This window comes from Notolabrus celidotus, chromosome 21, assembly GCF_009762535.1.
Source record: "Notolabrus celidotus isolate fNotCel1 chromosome 21, fNotCel1.pri, whole genome shotgun sequence".
NCBI classification, from domain to species: Eukaryota; Metazoa; Chordata; class Actinopteri; order Labriformes; family Labridae; genus Notolabrus; species Notolabrus celidotus.
Window position 1 is genome coordinate 19627459 of NC_048292.1, and position 21359 is coordinate 19648817.

At 45.8% G+C, this 21359-nt stretch overlaps 2 protein-coding genes across 2 annotated transcripts in view; one reads left to right on the forward strand and one right to left on the reverse strand.

The window, feature by feature from the left end:
- Nucleotides 1-2912: 2912 nt before the first annotated feature.
- LOC117805351 (arylamine N-acetyltransferase 2-like) lies at nt 2913-4874 on the forward strand. The gene has a single exon (XM_034674043.1). The coding sequence runs from the start codon at nt 3223-3225 to the stop codon at nt 4075-4077; it is 855 nt and encodes a 284-aa protein (XP_034529934.1). The 5' UTR covers nt 2913-3222; the 3' UTR covers nt 4078-4874.
- A 3319-nt stretch (nt 4875-8193) lies between these two features.
- Nucleotides 8194-21359, reverse strand: part of tmem178b (transmembrane protein 178B) — a 93186-nt gene continuing 80020 nt past the window's right edge. The window contains exons 3-4 of the mRNA XM_034673779.1: nt 15597-15734; nt 8194-12558 (exon numbers count right to left, since the gene is read on the reverse strand). Coding sequence (XP_034529670.1) covers nt 12308-12558; nt 15597-15734 — 389 coding nt within the window. The 3' untranslated portion in view covers nt 8194-12307. The remainder of the gene's footprint in view (nt 12559-15596; nt 15735-21359) is intronic.

The window sequence follows — 21359 nt, forward strand, 5'->3', positions numbered from 1 at the left end:
ACTTACAGGTGGTTGTAGTTTCACTTCCTTAAAATCAGCTTTAATAGATTCATCAGTGAAAGTGTCCGTCATATGAATTCCTCATGATGATAAAGAAACAAGTTGATTTAATTCATACATTAACTACACTTTAATGTATGTTCTGAGACCCTCTAAGACTCTGTGTTGTTTTGACAGTTATTTTTCTACATATGCAGTAATTCAGTCCACTAGGTGGTGTTGAAGCAAACAATAAGGGTCTTAGGATTGCTGTCCCATACATGTGGTCCTGAATCTGCAGCTGGGTTTGCAGACACATGCAGCTCTGTGACAATGACTCTCTGCTGCCCCCTCCTGGCCTCAGTGAACACAGCCTCATGGGCCAATCAGTCTTCAGTTTGCTCCACATTAGATCTACAATCCTCAGAGTCTGTTTCTCTAGAACTCCTCCAAAGAGGACTGAACCCGACCACCTTAGGACTTTCCATAACCGTAAGGGTCTGCTTCACACAAGAATCTGTGACTGAGGACTGGACCCACACGAGGACTGGACCCACCTGGACAACATCGGCCAGGTCCTCAGTGAATGGTTTAACATGTTTGAAAGATGACTTCAGGGGTTGTTGAGGATCAGACAGCAAAGAGAACACACACACACACACACACACACACACACACACACACACACACACACACACACACACACACACACACACACACACACACACACACACACACACCTGAGCACCTGATACATGACCATCACCTCAGTCAGGGACAGAGTGACGGAGGGACAGAGGGACGGAGGGATGGAGGGACAGAGGGACAGAGAGACAAAGGGACAGAGGGACGGAGGGACAGGGGGACAGATGCACCCTGCAGTGTTTCAGACCTTACTGCATTAATCACAAAGAAACTACAGAACTGTGTGTGTGTGTGTGTGTGTGTGTGTGTGTGTGTGTGTGTGTGTGTGTGTGACCTCTCTACAGCAGCAGACACACAGCTCTGCTCAGGTGTCCTCACCCTGACTCACGTCTCAGTCCTTCAGAGGATCTCTGCGGTGAGTTTTCTTCAGAGTCTCTGCAGGAAGAGCAGAAAGCAGCTCAGACACATCTAGGGCATGACATCATTTAGTGCACTGCATTGTGGGAAAACACTCCTTACTTACTGACCACTGGGGGGCAGCACATCATTTGTTATTCTGCACACAGCAGATGTGTGAGGCTCCAGTACATCCAGAGAAAGAAGCCTGTTCAGCTGGTTTCTGTTCAGCACCTGGTCCAGGCTCAGGCCTTTCTCCAGAGACGCCTCAGGTGCTAAATGAATCCAAACACCAGCACCAGCAGCAGCTAGCTTCAGGACCATGTTTACTCTGAGGGAGTGTGTGTGATGACTGACCTGAGACCTGGGTGTTAGAGTCAGGCTTTAACAGAGAGCTTCAGAAATCAGTACTCAGGTCAGATCCCAGCTGAGTCTGTTTCAGTTTGAAGGAAACCTGGAGAGGAGAAACCAGAAGGCCAAACAGGAACATGGCATAAGAGTTGATCAAATATGTGCTCCTAGAAGAGAGAGAGAGAGAGAGAGAGAGAGAGAGAGAGAGAGAGAGAGAGAGAGAGAGAGAGAGAGAGAGAGAGAGAAAGAGAGAGTCAGTCTGATGAGGGGAGAAACAGTCTGATGAGGGTTGAAAGCTGGTTCTAAATCAAACCTGATCACCTCCACAGATTAATGAACTTTGGGTTAAGACGTCAGGACGGGGGACTCTGAACTCAGTGCAGGGCGGAGCCAGCATCTCAGGAGTGAGGGGACGGACTGGTAAAGTTCAGATTTGAGCATAAAATTTTATTTTCTTTATTTTGTTGTTAGGGTTATCATTATTATTGTTATTTAAATATATTTCTGGGCATGTTTTCTCCTTATTGATAGGACAGCTGAAGAGAGACAGGAAACATGGGGAGCAGAGAGCGGAGAAAGATGCATGGACTAGAGCCTCTGTACATGGGGCGCCTAAACATCTAGACCAAGCAGGGCACTTCCTTCAAAAATCCTTGATACTCACAGTTTAGGGTTAATTTTAATACACTGAGGAATGGGTAACTGGAGGGCAAGAGCATCTTGAGCATCTAACACTTGATTCCTGCATCGTAGTGAATATTTTAGAGACTGATTGTGGTGGAAATTAAATTCTATAAAAGAAAAATACAATATTATTGACATATTTCAATGTTATTGATTATATTACATAACATAATTAACTACAAGGGCATCCAGAGGGCACTTTTTCAAATTTTTGTGTGAACTTTTTTTTACATTTAATTCACTGGAGGGGCATCAAAGGGCACTTTCCTGCATTCAATATGGAGAGAAATCAAGAGGACACTTTTTTTTTTACATTTTATACATTTGAGGGACACCCAGAGGACACATTATCCCCTGTAAGGGCATCTACCAGAACAACTTTTATGTGTTTTTCACTGGAAGGACACCAGAGAAGCCAATTTATAATGTTTTATCTACTACAGGTGAATCTATCATTGCTCCCCTGAGCCCTCATGTCCAGGCAGTTAATTTAAAATCCACCTTCATCCTGCCTGTTAGTATTTCTTTATCCACTTATCACTTGTCCTTCCCTGTGAAGCCCGCTGACTGTCAGAGATGCTGCAGCCTTGTTCTCTTTCTGTCACAGTTATGCAGATAAGGACAAGACGTGTAAATAAACTGAGTATAAATTAAGTAGAGGGTTTAATACAATAAAAAATGAAATTTAACCCTCTAAGTTAGCAGACCTCCAAACCTTATGACTCACCATCATTGTTAGCTATGTACACAGGGAGCAGCTTGATGTTGTATGTTTAGTGTAAACTTTGAGCACATCCGGGTCTTCAGGTAGAAGCAGAAGCAGCAGGTGGAGCGTCACTTCCGCTCTGACAACAAACCAAGACGCTCCTTTACCGCCCACTCATGGTGCGTTCAGGAACACTTGGAAAATCGACCTCAGACTCGTTAAAGTGAATTGAGCGGACAGAAAACTGCGGGGGCAGCGAGGACAGATGCGGCAGCTGCGGGGGGTCGTGTCCCCCGTGTCCGCTGAGCCCATGTGTCCGCGGATCATGAACTCCAGAGCAGGAAGTAAACGATGGCAGACTAGAACTACAGTTTTATAACTGTAGGTTATCAGGAAGTTGGGGTTACGGGTCACAGTAATAAATCTGTTCCGTATAAACAGTTAAAAAGTCTCCGGCTGACATGGACGTTGAGACATATCTGACCCGTATCGGGTTTTCGGGCCCCTCTGTGCCCAGCCTTGACGTGCCCAGCCTTGACGTGCTCCAGTCGATCCACCTCCTCCACCAGCTGTCGGTCCCGTTTGAGAACCTGACGGTTCACAGCGGGGGTCGGGTCCACGTGGACCTCCCTCTGTGGTACCAAAGGATTGTGCAGCAGCACAGAGGAGGTCTGTGCTATGAGAACAACGGGCTGTTCTCCTGGCTGCTGGACCAGCTGGGCTACAGGGTGACCCTGCTCTCGGCTCAGATCAAGAGTGGGGCTGGTTTCTATGGGCCCCCCTTTGAACACCTGATCCCCATGGTGACCCTGGGTGGGCAGCGCTGGCTCTGTGATGTGGGCTCAGGTCGTGCTAGCTTTACATCCCCCCTTTCATTGGAGACCAGCACCGCTCAAGAGCAGGGCCACAGGGTGTACCGGATCAGACAGGACGGGGACTTGTACTTCCTGGAGTGGCAGCAGGAGGAGAACAGAGGACCTGATGGAGACTGGGCAGAGATGTACAAGTTCACTCTGGATCCTCGGAGTCTGGAGGACTTTGCAGAGATGTGTGAGTACCACCAGAGCTCCCCCTGCTCTGTGATCTTCTGTAAGTCCTTTTGCACGGTCTTAAAGCCCGGAGGGAGACTCACCTTCGTTGGCCACAGACTGACCAGCGCCACCTACCCATCAGAGGGGAAAGAACTGGAGACCAGGACCAGGGAGCTCTCAGATGAGGAGATCCCCGGGGTCTTAGTGAAGCAGTTTGGGATAGTGTTAACGTCTCCGCTCATACCAAAGGACGAGACTGTCACCCCTCCACCAGACCTGTACTAACTACGAGACCATAACCCCCCCCACAAGACCCCTACTGACCCTGAGACCGTCGCCCCTCACAAGACCTCTACTGACCCTGAGACTGTCACCCCTCCACCAGACCTCTACTGACCACGAGACCATCACCCCTCCACCAGACCTGTACTGACCCTGAGACTGTCACCCCTCCACCAGTCATCTACTGACCACGCTGTAGACCTCATACCTGCAGGTATGGGTATTGAACACCTGCTCACTGACAGGACTGCAGGTCTCTGAGTCCTGCATGCAGCAGATGTTAGAAAGGTCTGGTTCTGGATGTGGCTCTGAGATCAGGATGCTGTATTGAATGTAATCTGCAGGTTATTAAGGACTCAGGACCCAGGACGGTACCTCTCTCAGCCCTGCTGCTCTGCTAACATGCATTCAGACAGACAGGGGCAGATCCAGGGGTGGCCATGGCCCCCTGTTGGCCCCCCTGGATCCTTGTCTGTTATTGGCTGTATGCTCTGTCTGGTGTTAGGATCACACTGAGCTGTGATGTGTCAACAGGCTGTGTTTGATCTCTGTGACTCTGATCAGTGTATTGATTTATAATAACTCCACTCTGAGTCTCTAGATGTGAAACCTTCTCTTGAGTACTTAAAGAGTTAAACTGAGAGGATCAGAATGAAACTATCACTACGATAACTTCAGGAACTCGTTCACTGTTGTTATACTAACTATATTATAATAACTCTGTTTTATCAGCTTCTCATGAATCATTTACAGAAACAGATATTTTTACAGTTTAAGTAATAAACATTTTATTTGAAAAAAGGAAACAGTTTGTCGTTTATTTAAGTCTTATTTTCTCTTTGAATAAAAACTCCTTTAATAAAAAAAAACAGAGTAACATATTTCTCATTACTCGATCAATCGAACAATAACTGGTAATAAATCATCAGATACCTGCAGCCTGAAGAGGGTTCAAACATCCTCACTCTAGTGGGTCAGTTTCTAAAGTTCATAATGATTCTCAGGAGAAGAACACAGCTGATGATACCTGACAAACTCCATCTCTCCTCAGCTGGAGTCAGTTTACTCACCTCTGTCCAAACTCCTGGCTCCGCCCCCTCACTGTGCTCCACCTATCTGACTGAAACTGAGGACAGGTTTCAGTCTGTGTTTAAAAACTTTGACGTTGATAACGAAGAGATTTAATTTAATTTAATTTAATGAACATAAATGAAGGATTCAGAGATTAGTGAAAGTATCTGATTCATTCTTTTTTAAAGTTATATTTTTTGGGCATTTTCACCTTTATTTGACAGGACAGCTGAAGAGAGACGGGAAATGTGGTGAGTAGAGAGTGGGGGAGGACATGAAGTAAATGGCCGAGGCTGGAATCAAACCTGCAACCTCAGGACTATCGCCTCTGTACATGGGGCGTGAGCTTCGACTGCTAGGCCAACGGCACCCCAAGTATCTGATTCATTCTGTGTGAAAGTTTCTGCTGCAGGTTAAATTTAATATCTGCAGACGACACTGACTTTACTTATCTATGTCTGTTCTGATGATCTGAGTCTGAGTTATAATCATCATAATAATAACTCATCGTTTATTTACTCTGCAGTTAGAGACGCTACAGAACATCAGACCGTCTTTAACTCCAGTGTCTCTGATGAAGGTCTCTGATGAAGGTCCCTGAGTGATCTGACGTCAGCACCGAGACACGTCCATCTGCAGATTAAACTCAGTGTTTATGGATCCTCAAAGTTCAGACAGCAGAGATGAAGGATTGTGTTTAAGGTCTCATTAACATAAACTCCTCCTTACAGCACATGGTATCCCTCTGCACAGCCAGATGCTAATTTAATTTAGCATGGTCTCAGTCCTCCATATTTTAACCCCCCTGACCTCCAGCCCGTCTCGGAGACCAGCAGAGAGGTATTGATCCTGATCGACTCAGGGAGAATGAATTTCATCACATTAACACCTAGTATGAGTGTTCTCTGAGTGTTTCTGATGATGCTGACAGAAGGTAGAGTGATGGATGTTTAATCTATCTTTGACTTGTCATTTAAAAATGTGTTTATCTTTAGAGGCTAAAAAACCTTCATCTCTACATGGACAGGTTTATGTTTCAGACCAGGTTCAGGGTGTGGACGCTCCAACTTCCTCAAATATATCAAAATAATGTTTAACATTTACAATTAAAACGTTCAGACAGTTTGAGAGATGAGAGGAAAGTTGTCAGCATAAGAAGTACCGAGTCAAATTCCTTGTGTGTGGTCACAAACCCGAAACGATGGAGCTGATGCCGAGTCTGGTTCTGGTTCGATGCATGAGTCAGAGGGACCAGCTGATGAAGGTGAGGCTGCTCTGGCAGACCCTCTTCATCATTAAACCCTGAGGTGATGGGGGTAGAGGTGATTAACCCTCGTTAAGGTGGAGAGAACCTCAGCCTAGTTAACTCTGTCTGTTAGAGGGTGCAGTCGGTGACTCCGCCTGAAGGGGGTGATGTTGATGTCAGTGTGTGTCGCTGCCAAGCGGCAAACTCTGGTCTCAAACGATGAAGCCAATGCAGAAGTGTTATAAACTGCAATACATTGAAAATCCGTTTGAGGCTGGCTGCAGAAACAACGGAAACCACATAGATATGAATGGGAAAAAGACGATCTTTGCAGCATTAATAAACATGTTTACAGCCTGGTTCAAAAAACGACTTGGCCCTACGAAGCTAATCTCTAATGGCACAAACTGTACGGGGGGTGAATTTTTTTCTAACGTGACGGTTCAGAAGATATTAAGATTCCGAGTTTTTGCCCAAATAAGGACATGACTGACGTGACTCCCGGTCGGGAACACATAGCTGTTGGCTAGGAGGCTCACACTACGTCACACTCTGCCCAGTTGAGTTCCGCATTACCAATATGGCTGCCGCCGTCGATTTGCTTCAAAACAGCACTCAGGAACAGATGGGTGACGTCACAGATACTACATCCATATTTTATACAGTCTATGGTCGCTGCCCGCCGCGCTCATTAAGATGCAGAAACAGAAAGGTGGTTTATTCTTCATCACGTGTGTTAAAGGTTTAGACTTTAAAGTGTGACTGAAGTCTTCGTCAGATGAACTCTGGAAACAAACAATAATAACCGTGACAAGGTTTCCGTGGTCGCCGCTCTGCCTCGCTCTTCCTGTGGAAACGAGCTGTGGGGTTAATGAGTGAGTCGACTAACAGTCATCCTGTCAATTAGTATTTATTATTCATAGATCCATGGTAACTGAAAGGCCTGCTGTCTGCACACGCTCATTAGCGCCAGCTCGTAATGATCTCAGAACCACAGCAGCTCCACCGCTCTGCTGCCGGCCTGCGGTTAATCATCCACACGCTGCTGCAGACCAGAAGTGAAACCTGATCCCACACCAGACCCACAGTCCACTCAGAAAACACAGAGAGAGAAACTCCCTGATGGACAGAGCAGACTTTACTGACACTGACAGGTTGATGCAACATGACTTGAAGTCCTGAGAGTCAAACGCTGATCCAAATCGAGATCATTTGTTTGTTATTTCTAAGAATTAAACAATGAAATATGAATATATCTTCAAGATTAATTCAGAATTAGGGTTGAATACCATGCAGGTTAAATTAACATCAGGAATTGACTTTGATTTTAACAGAGTTTTGTGTTTCATCCCAGCAGTAACAACATGTTGAAAGTGAGAGTAAAAAACCTGCAGTTCCTCCAGTGTCCATTAGAGTGTCTTCTGCAGGAGACACACTCTAGTGGACACTGGAGGAACTGCAGGAGACACACTAGTGGACACTGGTGGAACTGCAGGAGACACACTCTAGTGGACACTGGAAGAACTACAGGAGACTCACTCTAGTGGACACTGGAAGAACTACAGGAGACTCACTCTAGTGGACACTGGAAGAACTACAGGAGACTCACTCTAGTGGACACTGGAGAAACTGCAGGTTGTGGTGATGCTGATTATTCTGCTTTTATTCAATAAACTAAAATCTCTTCTGTCTAAACCATCATCAGTGAGCAGAGTCTCATGATGAGATGTGTTGATGTTTATTTTCTGTTGTTTACTCTTATTGATCTGTGACATCACACACAAACACGGCACACAGCGTTAGTAAACACATTGACGAGATTTATTGTGATTTTACATTCCACAGTAGAACATTTCCTTTTTTTCTCCTATGTTATGTTTACTGAACAGACACGTTACTGATGTTAAAGGGTGATAGGTTTGTCCACAGTGGAAGTTGCAGTCTCTCTCTCTTGTTCTCTCTCTCTGTCTCAGTTTTACTCGTCCTCTCTCTGAATGTGACGTCAGAGTTCATGTTTATCCTTTAGATAAGTTGATGATGAAGATAATGTTTGAAGGATCAATAATCTGAGGAATAATCTCCTTTGAATCAGATTATCTGACAGCAGAGAGTGAACTGTGCTCAGTAAAGATCCAGTCTAGGTGTCAGGGTCAGGTATGATGATCTTTAGATATAATTTATAAAATCATCTCACCTCTTCCTCTCTCTACATGATGATGATGATGATGATGTTCCTCTGACTGAATCAATAGGAGTCTGTGGCATTAACCTGGAGATGTACGGAGGCCCAGAGTGATCAATATTTATCAATCAGCATTTTAAAAAATGAACCAATGAATCTTTAGTTTATGAATTCATTAGATTCAAAGACTTTATTTAAAAGTCCTTAAAGTCTATTTTCACTGTGATGACAGGATGAATGGAGGAGAGACTTCTGTTATTGATCTCTCTCATGTCGCTCTAATGAAGATGCTCACATCACTTCTTTAAATATTTTCCAAGATCTGTTTTCTTCAGATTTGTTTCTTATTTAACTTATTGATCTTATTTAATTCATTGATCTTATCTAATTTTGTTCTTATTTAATTTATTGATCTTATTGATCTTATTGATCTTATTCAGATGTACAACGGAGCTGTGTGTTTCCTCTGACGCTGTGACTTCATTATGTCTCAGAGGTAATGGTTCTCTATCAGGTTATCTCAGTGAAGTCTTTCAACAGTGAACTCATGATGAGGATGTTATTAATACGTTATAATCAGATTAAAGGCTGGCCGTCCTGCACTGTGTAGTCTGAGCAACGTCTCCATGATGAGATAACGGCACATTAAAGATCTGATCTGCAGAGACCTGCTGTTTGAAGATGATTATTAGATCATCGTGTTAAAGCTGTCTGAGATGTTCAGATGAGATCAGACGTGAAGATGTGCAGCCTCTCAAACTCTGAGGGAGTGAACATGACAGAGTTTAATGCATCGCATGGTGAGGTTAGACTTGAGGTATGATCACATTTTGCTTTAGTCGATCGTCATGATGCCTTTTTTTGTAGCTGCTGCTGAATGGCACGTTAGATGTTTGATAATACTGCACAGGTCTTCCACTTAAGGGTTGGACTCTTTAATTCATGACATGAGACAGAAAAGCTTTTCTCTTACAAAATAAACACAGCCGACGGATCCCTGCGCGACGAGCATGAATGTTGGATGAAGATCTCCAGAATCAACAGAATTGTTTGGAAATGAACTCACAAACTCCAGAGCATGGAGAGTTTCTACAGCAGCGTCCACACTAAAGGTGTTTTCCACCGCAGGAACCAGGGTCTAAATTTAGTTCCTGGGTAGTTAATCTCCCCCTGATAAGTCCCTGCTCGGGAGGTAGTACATTTCAAAGGTTCAGGAACTTTAGGGGGCGGGGCCTGCAATGCTGAAGATTATGATGGGTCAATCAATTACTGGTGCTTTTCAACAGCAGGAACCAGGGTCTTATTTCATCTAATCTCCCCTTGAAAAGTCACTGTTCAGGTGGGGTAGAATTTTACTAATCAGAAACATTCAGCATTGCAGGCCCCGCCCCCAAATTTCCTGGAACTTTGGGGGCGGGGCCTGCAATGCTGAACGTACCCTCAGTGTTTTATTTCCCCCTCCGTCCACAATAACATCACACACATCTGTGATTCACTTGGTTTAATAACTCCTGAACATTGGTCTTCTCGGAGCCTGATAGTGTGAATGCGTCTCTGTCAGCTCCCGGTGTTAAGGTTTTAAAAGTGACCCTGTAAACTGGAGACCTGTTAGTGTTTGTGAAGTTAACAACAGCTGTTGAAACACAGAAGGAGTCCTTGGGAATGCATCCCAGTTTAGTTTTTATTCAAATGTCCAAATATCCTCATCAGATATTTAATGATCATCTAAAGACATTTGTGAGGGATGCTGAGAGTCTCGAGTTAACAGGGTCGCTCTTTAAACTGGAACACCAGTCTATCTCTGACATGTTGAAACGTCTTTGCTACTCGCGCTCATCAACTTCCAAGTGTTGATTCAATGAATCCATCTGCAATAAAGCAGGATCAAAAACAGCAAAACAGTAATTTCCTTCATGCTAACAGGTTAACTGTAGCATCGCTCTTAATGATGTCGGCCTGTCTGTCTCCTTCTATGGTGTCATCTTTGTTGTATTGCCTTCATCTCTCTCTTACTGCCCTCTACTGGTCAGGTGGTGTAGTGCAGTTACTTTTTTCTGATTTGTATAACCTCCCTGGTCCAACCGCAGACAACAATGGGGCCACAGGAACCATTTAGCTCCTGGAAGAGTATAGTTCTGGGGGCTTAAAGTTCCTGGAACTTCTGGTGGAAAAGCACCTTTAGTGTCGTTGTCAGACACAACCTAAAAACTGAGGGAGAGTTTGTTAAACTTTAGGGTCTGAATGCTTCAGTCGAGGGACACTGAGTGTGAACGCAGCAGAGATTATGAAATGAACTGAGCTGAAGCTGATCACTGCAGAGAGAGATTCTGAAGAGGTTTGGGTCTGGTTTGGTTCATCAGATGGATCTGGTCTGACTGTGTGGATAGTGACCTGTATGTATGAAGGCTCTCTGGCGCTCTGCTGACACTGCTGTGTTTGGTCCCTGTGTGTACGCTCTCTCTCTCTGTGCATAGAAACATCGGAGCTCCTGATGGTGTGTGTTTGGTGTGTGTTCAGTGTGTATTCTGTGTGTGTTCGGTGTGTTTGTGTTTCTGAATGTTTGCAGGTCTGGAGGATTCCTGCAGATTCAGCAGTCTGAGTCTCATTCAGACTGAGGCTGTTTGAACCTTGTGCTTTGATGCTGTTAGAGACATGAGAGCTGGAGGAGGAGGAGAACATGTTCAGAGGGAGCTCATAGTTTCTGATCGGTTTGTTGCTTTAAATCCAGACTTCCTTTAAATCCTCTTCATCGTCCCAGTTTATCATCTTGATCAAAGCTTCAGAGGCGGACTCCACTTCAGTTTGATCATTCTTTACAACTGTTTTCAGAAGAGACTGCAAAACAAACACCTTCTCACACACACACACACACACACACACCCACACACACATACACACACACACACACACACACACACACACACACACACACACACACACACACACACACACACACACACACACAAACACAAGTTTACCTCTATGACAAGAATGGAAGAACTCAAACACATTTGCTCTGAACAGTCAACGGTTCGTTCACGACATGAAGGTCAGTAAAAAGGAAACAGGATGTAGAAAACGCTAAACGGATTATCGGATGGATCGGGATCATCAGACGGATCGGGATCAGCTACAGGAGGATGAAGATGGTCCAACATGACGGGTCCTGGTGTCTCTGGAGTATTCTGTACAGTAATGTACAAGAGAGGCGGTCCAGACCTCCAAGCTACCAAGATCCCAACAACGAAGGGACCGAGGATCTGAACACATAATCCAAGACCAGCTGGTCCAGAGTTTGGGGTCTGGTCTTCTTATAGTCCGTCCCGTAAGAAGCTTCAATAGTTCACAAGACACTTCCTTGGGTCTCGACCAAACACCTGACTGTCTTAAACCAACACTCCCAAAGCTCTCCTCACCACGGGAGACAAGTCCATCAGACCTCCAACCAATCAGAGTCCAGCATTAGTCAGTGGGTCGCCGTGGGTTCCTCTCAGAGTTCTCACATGGTCCTTTTCAGCGTTTGCTCCACAACAACAAAACAAGCACAACTTCAAATTTTGATAATATTTCTTAAGTCCTTCAGTTTTTTGTTATTTTCAAGATCAAGACATTTTTTAAACACACACACCGATAAAAAAAATACCCAGGAGAGGGGGATGACGGACGGACGGATGAGGATGTGGAACAGTTTCTCTGTCGCTCTGCGCTTCAGTCATCGTCTGGTGGTGCCGCTCTTAGCAGACGGTGCCGTTCTCCTGTCGGGACTTGGGGCAGGTGGACCGAGGGATCGGCTGGACAGACGGGGCCAGGGTGCAGAAGAAGCCGGCGATGAGGGTGAGGCCGAGGCCGCCCCAGGCGCAGAACATGGACCAGCCGTAGCCGTGGCCGATGTCGTCAGGCAGACCGTACAGGTACCGTGGGTAACGGGACAGCTCGAAGTTAATACCAGCCACGCAGGTGCAGAGAGAAATGATGCAGAAGGTCCCTGAAACAACAGACGTAGAGATGGCCATGACACAAGCAGAAAAACACGACACAGCATGATTCATATTTACATCAAGGTTTGGGGATCATATTTCAGAAGTTCTTTAGTCTTACACTCAAAAACACGAAACAACAAGAGACTGAGAGAAAGGAGGAACATTTTACAATCATCAGGTTTAATGTCAGTTTGCAATAAGACATCTAAGAATAGTGCAAACATGAAGGACGGCAAAGCAAAGCACTGAACACTTCCAGGTTCTCATCAACATTATGTAAACCAACAGCAGGGGGCACTGGTGAGCTCAGCTCCTTTATAGATAAACCAGAACAGAAGCTGGACTATCAGGCTCTGCAGACGGGGTCAGCTCTACCTCCTCATTTAACTCACTTTAACAAACTCTGACACGAACACTGATGTTAATGTACAAACACACTTTAAAAAATCACTGACTGTCCCTTTAAATGAAGGCTGTCAATGACATTCAAACCATCAAACTCTGTCTTAATTTATATTTAACACAGCGCCCTGACTTTATTTGAATCAGGGTCGTAGAACATACATGACGATGGCACAACAGCCGTGAAATAAGAAGTGAACCCACAAAATAAATCCATCCCTTACTCAAACCTCTTCCCTCGTTTGAGTCTGCATCCTGGTTTGTTAGTGGATTAATCTGGTTCTGTTCCGTCAGATCTCTCCCTGGATGATATTTGAATCAATAAAAGTATCTGAGTGTACTGTAGGACCATGAGAGCCTACTGCTAACCCCTTCATGGGCTCTGATCTGATGTGTCTCTGTGAGGATCCTTCCTCTGGACCGAGCTGCAGACTAACTCTGTCCTGGTTTTGGGAGCAGTGCGACCCTGCGGCTGCTAGGCTGTGATTTGGCCGCTGTAGACCGACCCGGCTTATTTCTTCAGCTTTTAGTGCCAAGAAATATAATTGACTTTTTAATTGCCTGTTCATTATACGACTGTAGGGCAGCGCTCTAATCCAAGAAGCATCATAATGGAGAGCAGCCGCCGCCTGCCAGAGCTCAGTGTGTGTGTGTGTGTGTGTGTGCATGTATGTGTGTGTGTGTGTGTGTGTGTGTGTGTGTGTGTGTGCGTGCGTGCAGTTACTACTGACTGTCCACAGCCAGAAAGTGGGACACGCTGGGCCGTGTGTGTGTGTGTGTGTGTGTGTGTGTGTGTGTGTGTGTGTGTGTGTCTGTGTGTTTAGGGCTGCGGGGGCTGAATATGCACACTCATATACTGCATACTACTAGTCATTCATCAGACTAAATCAGTACTATAACACTCCCGAGAACACACTAACACACGCATACACACGCGCACACACACACACACACACACACCTACACACACACACACACACACACACAGCTGTTCACCGTGATATTACAGGCAGTGTTGATGGTAGTTTCCACTCAGTGTTTGAGAGGCAGATGAAAATATTACTCCATCTTCATTCTACTGAAGGTTAGCTTAGCCTAGATTAGCTTAGATTAGCATTAAGACTGTAAACAGAAGCTAGCCTGTCTTCATATAAAGCTCAGAGTACACCATGCCCTCGTACCTTCCTCTTTTCAATCTGTGATACTAAAGTAAAGCTCAAACCTTCACAGATCTGTCCTCACGTCATCATAGCCTCCTCCTGCGCAGGTAAACTAACGCCATGAGTACTGCTCCCACTTTGCATTGTGGGAAGCCGGCTCTAAGATGCTAACTACTATTAGCCAGTTAGAGTTAATGTGGAAGTGTTAAAAGCTGCAGTTCATCGAGGATCCGCTTGAGGCTGGCTCCGGAACTACCGGAAGTCACATACACATGAATGGGAAAAAGACGATCTTTACAGCAGAAATAAACATGTTTACAGCCTGGTACAAAAGATGAGTGTAGTCTGAATAGCTCATTTCTCGATGTCCTCTCACTGTGAGGGGGGTGAATTTTTTTCTAACACGGCAATTTGGAAGATATTGAGATGACTAGTCTTCCAATGAGAGGCACAGCTGCCTGCAGGAACACTGCAGCTGTTGGCTAGGAGGCTCAAAGCCCGCCTCTTTACGTCACACTTGCTTGACAGAAGCAATATGGCTGCCGCTGCCGATTGGCTTCAATCGGGTTCCATTTCCCATGACTACATGCTAACTATACATTATCCCTTATGTATTCTCCCCTCTTTCCTCACTCCTCTTTCCTCACTCCTCGTTCCTCACTTCTCACTCCTCTTTCCTCCCTCCTCTTTCCTCTTTCCTCACTCTTCGTCCCTCATTCCTCATTCCTCTTTCCTCTTTCCTCATTCCTCACTCTTCTTTCCTCCCTCCTTTTTCCTCCCTCCTTTTCCTTACTCCTCTTTCATTACTCTTTTTTCACCCCTCCTCTTTCCTCCCTCCTATTTCCTCCCTCCTTTTTCCTCACTCCTCTTTCTGCACTCCTCTTTCCTCACTCCTACTCTCTCCCCCCTTCTTTCCCTCTCTTTTCTCCCCTCGTCTCTTCCTCCTTCCTCTTTCCTCACTCTTCGTTCCTCATTCCTCATTCCTCAGTCCTCATTCCTCACTCCTCTTTCCTCCCTCCTTTTTCCTCCCTCCTTTTCCTTACTCCTCTTTCCTTACTCTTTTTTCATCCCTCCTCTTTCCTCCTTCCTCTTTCCTCCCTCCTCTTTCCCCCCTCCTCTTTCTTCACTCCTCTTTCCTCCCTCCTTTTTCCTCACTCCTCTTTCTGCACTCCTCTTTCCTCCTTCCTCTTTCCTCACTCCTATTCTCTCCCCCTTCTTTCCCCCTCCTCTTTTCTCCCCTCGTCTCTTCCTCCTTCCTCTTTCCTCACTCCGTTTCCCTCACTCCTCTTTCCTCACTCCTTTTTCCTCCCTCCTCTTTCTTCACTCCTCTTTCCTCACTCCTCTTTCATCTCTCCTCTTTCCTCCCTCCTCTTTCCTTCCCACTCTTTCCTTCCTCCTCTTTCCTCATTCCTCTTTCCTCCCTCCTCTTTCTTCTCTTTCACAGTCTGAGGATGATTAATGGATGAAATCGTCTGACTCACCTCCCATGAGGAAGAGGAGACCGGCCACGTACTGCATGAGTCCTCTGTCCCAGCAGCAGCCGAGCACGCCGATGATCCAGCCGAACAGGATGATGGCCACCGCCATGCCCATGAAGCCCGCCGTCATTCTCCGCAAGTCTGAGGAGAAACAGGAGAAGAAGAAGAAGAGAGGTTCAGCTTCAGGAGATATAACCTGAAGAAGCTTTTATATGTTGGCAGCTCCAAAATCCATAATACAACCATCACAGATCAATGCAGCTGATTTTTGTGACCACACCCTCGGCTGAAATCACCCTGCCCTCATCAATGTCAGTTCTCTTTCATTGACCAATCAAAATCAAGAAGGGGCGGCACTTCAGAAATCAACGTTCATCAACAATGATAGCAGGACAGACTTTTCTTTAGTGTTCAGTGTTCAGGAGCTGCTGCTGACTTCAGGTCGTGACTCCTCTCCTTTGTTTTTATGTTTTTTTTGCAAAAAGTAATTTAATGAAATAAATATGAATACATGAAAATATGAAGACGTGAAGCAGACAGAGGACTTTAAAACAGATGTAACGCTCACTACAGGAGCGGTGAGCAACTCTTCTAACCTAGCAACATTATGCACCTTAAAGCAATGATCTGCACCTCTGTGGAGCCGACCGCTGCAAATCTGCATCCCTGAGTGTCTGATGTTCACAGACTTTTTCAAGTGTTGAAATGTAATGTTGTAAAGAGACAAACTGAGACACAGAGAGTTTGAATGAGGTCATGAGGACAGCAGCTCGCTCTGCAGGAGGCTAATGATGGTGACAGGCTGAACGATGAAGAGGAGGAAAGAAGAAGAAGAGCCCTGAGCTAGAACACACTCCTCCTCCACCGAGAGATTAAAGCTATGGATGAAGAGATCTATGAAGGGAGGACTCGGAGCATGAGGAGGAGAGGAAGGTCAAAGTGTTCGGACTGAGAGGATGAGGTGGAACAACAAAGACAAAGATTGTCTAACATGCTCCTTCATCATCACTGAGGTCAAACCGTAAATCTGTTTCTGATATTCATCACTCATAACTCTGACGTCAGCATCCTCCCCGTGTCCGTCCTGACAGCAGATGGACAATTTGACACTGCGTCTCTCAGTCTACGCTCAGAAACAAAAACCTCCCTCTCTCAGCGTCTGCAGATCCCTCAGCTCAGTCTGACACATGCAGATGCTGACGTCGTGCATGACTTCGTGAGGAATGACTCCATGTGGAAGTCCTGTCAGGAGCCCGTCAGTCACACACTGTGACCTATGACCTCTACAGTGGACTGTGACGGTCTGTAGGAATCCTCCCTGTCAGTACATGTCCCAGATCTGATGTGTGCTCAGCTTCCTCCTGACGTGTTTTTACTCTGAATATTCTGATCCTGTGTTCGTCAGACTCGGCGTCAGAGCGATGCAGAGGTGAGACTGAGAATCATCTGAACCTGGATCCTGGTCTTTGTGTCGATGAAACGCTGATGGCTCTCTGATGTAGGTCAGGGTGAGTGATGCTCCCCTCAGCCTGACGGGCGCTCTGTCAGCTCACATCAGCCCTCAGCACGCTCTCTGTCAGGGTCACATCCTGCAGGTCACTGAAGGACTGAAGCAGGTTAAACCACCAAGCTGACGGAGAGGTGCCTTCTGGGTTATAATGTCCTATGATTGTACTGTTAGCTTACAGCTGCATGAATCAGAGAGGAGGACAACCAGCTGTAGAGGTTTGAAGATATGAACAACAGAGACGATAAACTGAATCAATGAGATGCAGGAAGTCAGTGCTGTTTTATGTCTTATCATCAGGGTCGTCATATTCAGATCAACATGTTCAGGTAAGTGGACACCAACGGAGAGTTAAATTGTGGTGATGAAGAAGTTTATATGATGGCAAATTATTTTCTATATATTCTTTTTTAATAAAGGCTAACATTTTCCCCTGTTTACAGTCTTTGTGTTAAGCTACGCTAAACTCAAAGCTCTTCATCCCTCACAGTTAGAATGAATCAGGAGCTGGTTTCCTCCTCTGATAACAGCTGAGACCACACAGAGCTTCCAGCAGAGTTCAGCTGATTGTCTGTAAGTGTGAGAGCGTTTCTAATCACTCCATTGATCAGACACGCTGCAGTAAATCAGCTGATCCATACTCTATCTGCAGAGATACAGTCAGACTGAGAGGACGAGAGGAGAGAGAGAACGGCCTCAGGATGTGTGAGGTCAGCACTTTCTGACAGGTGAACTTCCTGAAGCAAAGCGAGAGAAAGAGGACGAGCTGCAGAGAAGAGGAGAGACTTTAACTACCTGAACTCAGGACTCTGAAGTGTGAGGATACACATGCTCAACGACTGACGAGTATTCACATCCAGAGCCCTGACTCAGAGGCGGAGGTATTACACATTCTATAGAAACTCTGTCAGGTTATAGAAACACTTTATGTTCTCTGGTTCTCGTACAGATCAGACAGTTTGAGTGTATTCAGGCTCACTGGTGTTATTTCCGTCTTTCGCATATTTAAATCAATCAGTGCTGATATGCAGCAAAGGATTGTGGGTAATGCACAGTCTGTTCTAATCACTGGTGCTGTGATGGTGTCGTGGTATCAGAGTGCTGAGTGTCTGTAACAGCTGCTCTAATGTTCAGACTAAGCTCCAAATTGCGTCTCAGTGAACAGCTGAGTGCAGTGAACAGCTGAGTGCAGTGGACAGCTGAGTGCAGTGGACAGCTGAGTGCAGTACACAGATGAGTGCAGTAAACAGCTGAATGCAGTAAACAGATGAGTGCAGTAAACAGCTGTGTGTAGTAAACACCTGTCTGCAGTAAACAGCTGAGCGCAGTGAACAGTTGAGTGCAGTAAACAGCTGAGTGCAGTAAACAGTTGAGTGCAGTAAACAGCTGAGTGCAGTAAACGGCTGTCTGCAGTAAACAGCTGAGTGCAGTAAACAGCTGAGTGAAGTAAACAGCTGAGTGCAGTGAACAGCTGAGTGCAGTGAACAGCTGAGTACAGTGAACAGCTGAGTGCAGTGAACAGCTGAGTACAGTGAACAGCTGAGTGCAGTGAACAGCTGAGTACAGTGAACAGCTGACTACAGTGAACAGCTGAGTGCAGTAAACAGCTGAGTGCAGTAAACAGCTGAGTGCAGTGGACAGCTGAATGCAGTAAACAGATGAGTGCAGTGAACAGCTCAGTGCAGTAAACAGCTGAGTGTAGTAAACAGCTGACTGCAGTGAACAGCTGATTGCAGTGAACAGCTGAGTGCAGTAAACAGCTGAGTGCAGTAAACAGCTTAGTGCAGTGGACAGCTGAGTGCAGTGGACAGCTGAGTGCAGTGAACAGCTGACTGCAGTAAACAGCTGAGTGCAGTGAACAGCTCAGTGCAGTAAACAGCTTAGTGCAGTGGACAGCTGAGTGCAGTGGACAGCTAAGTGCAGTGAACAGCTGACTGCAGTGAACAGCTGACTGCAGTAAACAGCTGTGTGTAGTAAACAGCTGTGTGTAGTAAACAGCTAAGTGCAGTGAACAGCTGTCTACAGAAAACATCTGAGTGTAGTAAACAGCTGATCGAGTGAACAGCTGACCTGTATCTGCGTACAGTTTAGCCCGTTCTCACGAGCGTTGTCAGGTCTCCTCTCTGAGAGATCTGGTTCACGGTCAGATGCTCGTCTCTGCGGCTGTCGGCTCGTCCGTCGTGCTCCATGGATCCTGATCTCTGCTCGCAGCAGTCAGGATTCAGACGAGCTCTCGAGTGTTCGGCTGTCAGACGTCATCCATGCCGCTGAATTTCATCCCTCCAGAAGTCTGAGGAGCATGAGTGACAGGTATACCCCTGGTTATTCTGTGTGCACCCACCTGAGTGTGATGCTGCAGTCTCACAGGAGACAGAGGAAGAAGCAGAGCAGTCACTATCAGTCTGTCAGACCTCCAGGTTTATACGTTTATCAGGTTTAAAGAGGATAAACTGTGTCCAACATCTTCAGACTTTATGTTTACTTTTCTCTTTGTCCATTAAATGCATTTATTACCATTTCATCCTCTCCTTCATGAACTCCTGAGCTCATTCAGAGATGACGTGAACACGAATCTTTGACTCGTGTTGGTTTTTGTTGGACGTCTCCGTCTCTGCTGTTAAACTGAGAGAAGCTGATTTCTGTTATTAAAGGAGCTCATTGTTCTGCTGTTAGTGCTCTGTACTGGATGAGAAAGAGGAACAGGACTTAAACAGACTGAGATAATAAAATGTTCATCAGAATAATAAAGGTCCAGACTGTAGGACTGTAAAAGCAGCAGGATGAGATAATGAGAGGCAGAGATAATCAGCTGCTGTTGAATCCTCCTGATGACTGAAGGATTGTGGGTAATAACTTTGCTCATTTGTTTACAGTATCAGCGTTGAACAGGCTGCTGTCTGTCTGCTCTTTAATAGCTCCATTGTTCAGCTCCACGCCGCAGTTCCCTTTTAATTATGTTCTCTGCTGCAGGACCGCCGGCCCAAAGGAACAGTACTTCATGAAGGGGAATGGCTTTTGTTTCTGTGAGGGAACATTCTCCATCAGACGGAGGGAAAGGGTTCCGTCTGTAGCAGCTCTCTGATTGTTGTTAATTAGCAATTTGCCTTGATAGGCCCCGTCACTGTGAGGACGAAGCACACACCGACCGACACATCGCTGCAGGGACAGAGTTCCTCAGTCTGTGACCCCGACTGATCCCGCTAAGCTTCTCGGCACCCACAGTAAGATAATCTATGTTTCCTCTATCTGAGGGGACACGTTAAAACATTCAGCGTCTCACGTTCAGATCCCTACGTGTATGAATCAATTCAATCAGAGCCAGGAACATAAACACATGTTCACTATTATCTTCATGCCCCTCTGGAGGCATCAGAGGATCGTTAGCAAACGTCAGAGTTGTGTTCATGTATCTTTTATATGTTTATGTAGTTTTAGACATTTTTTTTATTCACAGCTTTCATGTAAAGATCATAACATTCACAGATTGTTGTCAGGGAAAGAGACACAAGAATGAATGAGAAACTGATCCCATTTTACAACTCATGGTCAACTCAATCAATAAATCCGTCCACTGATGATTAGTCTGAGATATAACAGAACAACTTAAGGATTATAAAGTCAAACTGCCGTCTTCAGGATAAAGAGGAGTCAGTCAGGAGGTCAGAAACACTCAGAGAAACAAAGCATCTGGTGACTGAGGGTCGAAGGGAAACCGTCTCTGAAACAGTAGATCAAAACTCGTCACCTTGTTCCCTGATCTCAGTCTTTACATCCACTGACCGGTGTTGTACGTTTAATCTGAAGGCTTCAGGTCAAATCTTCAGTTCAAAGCTGAACTAATTACTCCCTGGTACATGGTCTCAGGTCGTATCACTGGGCATGTGTGGGATTAAAGAGTGAGTCAGCAGTTCTGAAGCGGCGTGCTGGTGGAGGTTTGTGCTGCTGTCAGCATGTGGTCCTGTCACAGCATCGGCCTGCAGCCACGGCTCACCGGGAGCAGGAACGGAGCTTAATTTCATTACCCCATGACAACGCCACCGGGGAGGAAACAATGGAGTGGAAATCACATTACTGAGGGGGGAGGAGGAGGAGCGGAGAGGAGGGGGAGGAGGAGTGCTGTTTAAACGTGCTGTTTGCAGACGTAGCCCTCTCTTCCCGCTCCCAGCAGCCTCCGTGGCTCCACTCTGTGTCTCTGGGGTCAGGTCCATATGGGAGATTTCATGGTGTGTCAGTCAGAGGCGGTGTGAGGACCCCTGCAG

Excerpts from the sequence above, each read along its gene's own strand:
- LOC117805351 (XM_034674043.1), top strand. The coding sequence starts at position 3,223 with ATGGACGTTGAGACATATCTGACCCGTATCGGGTTTTCGGGCCCCTCT.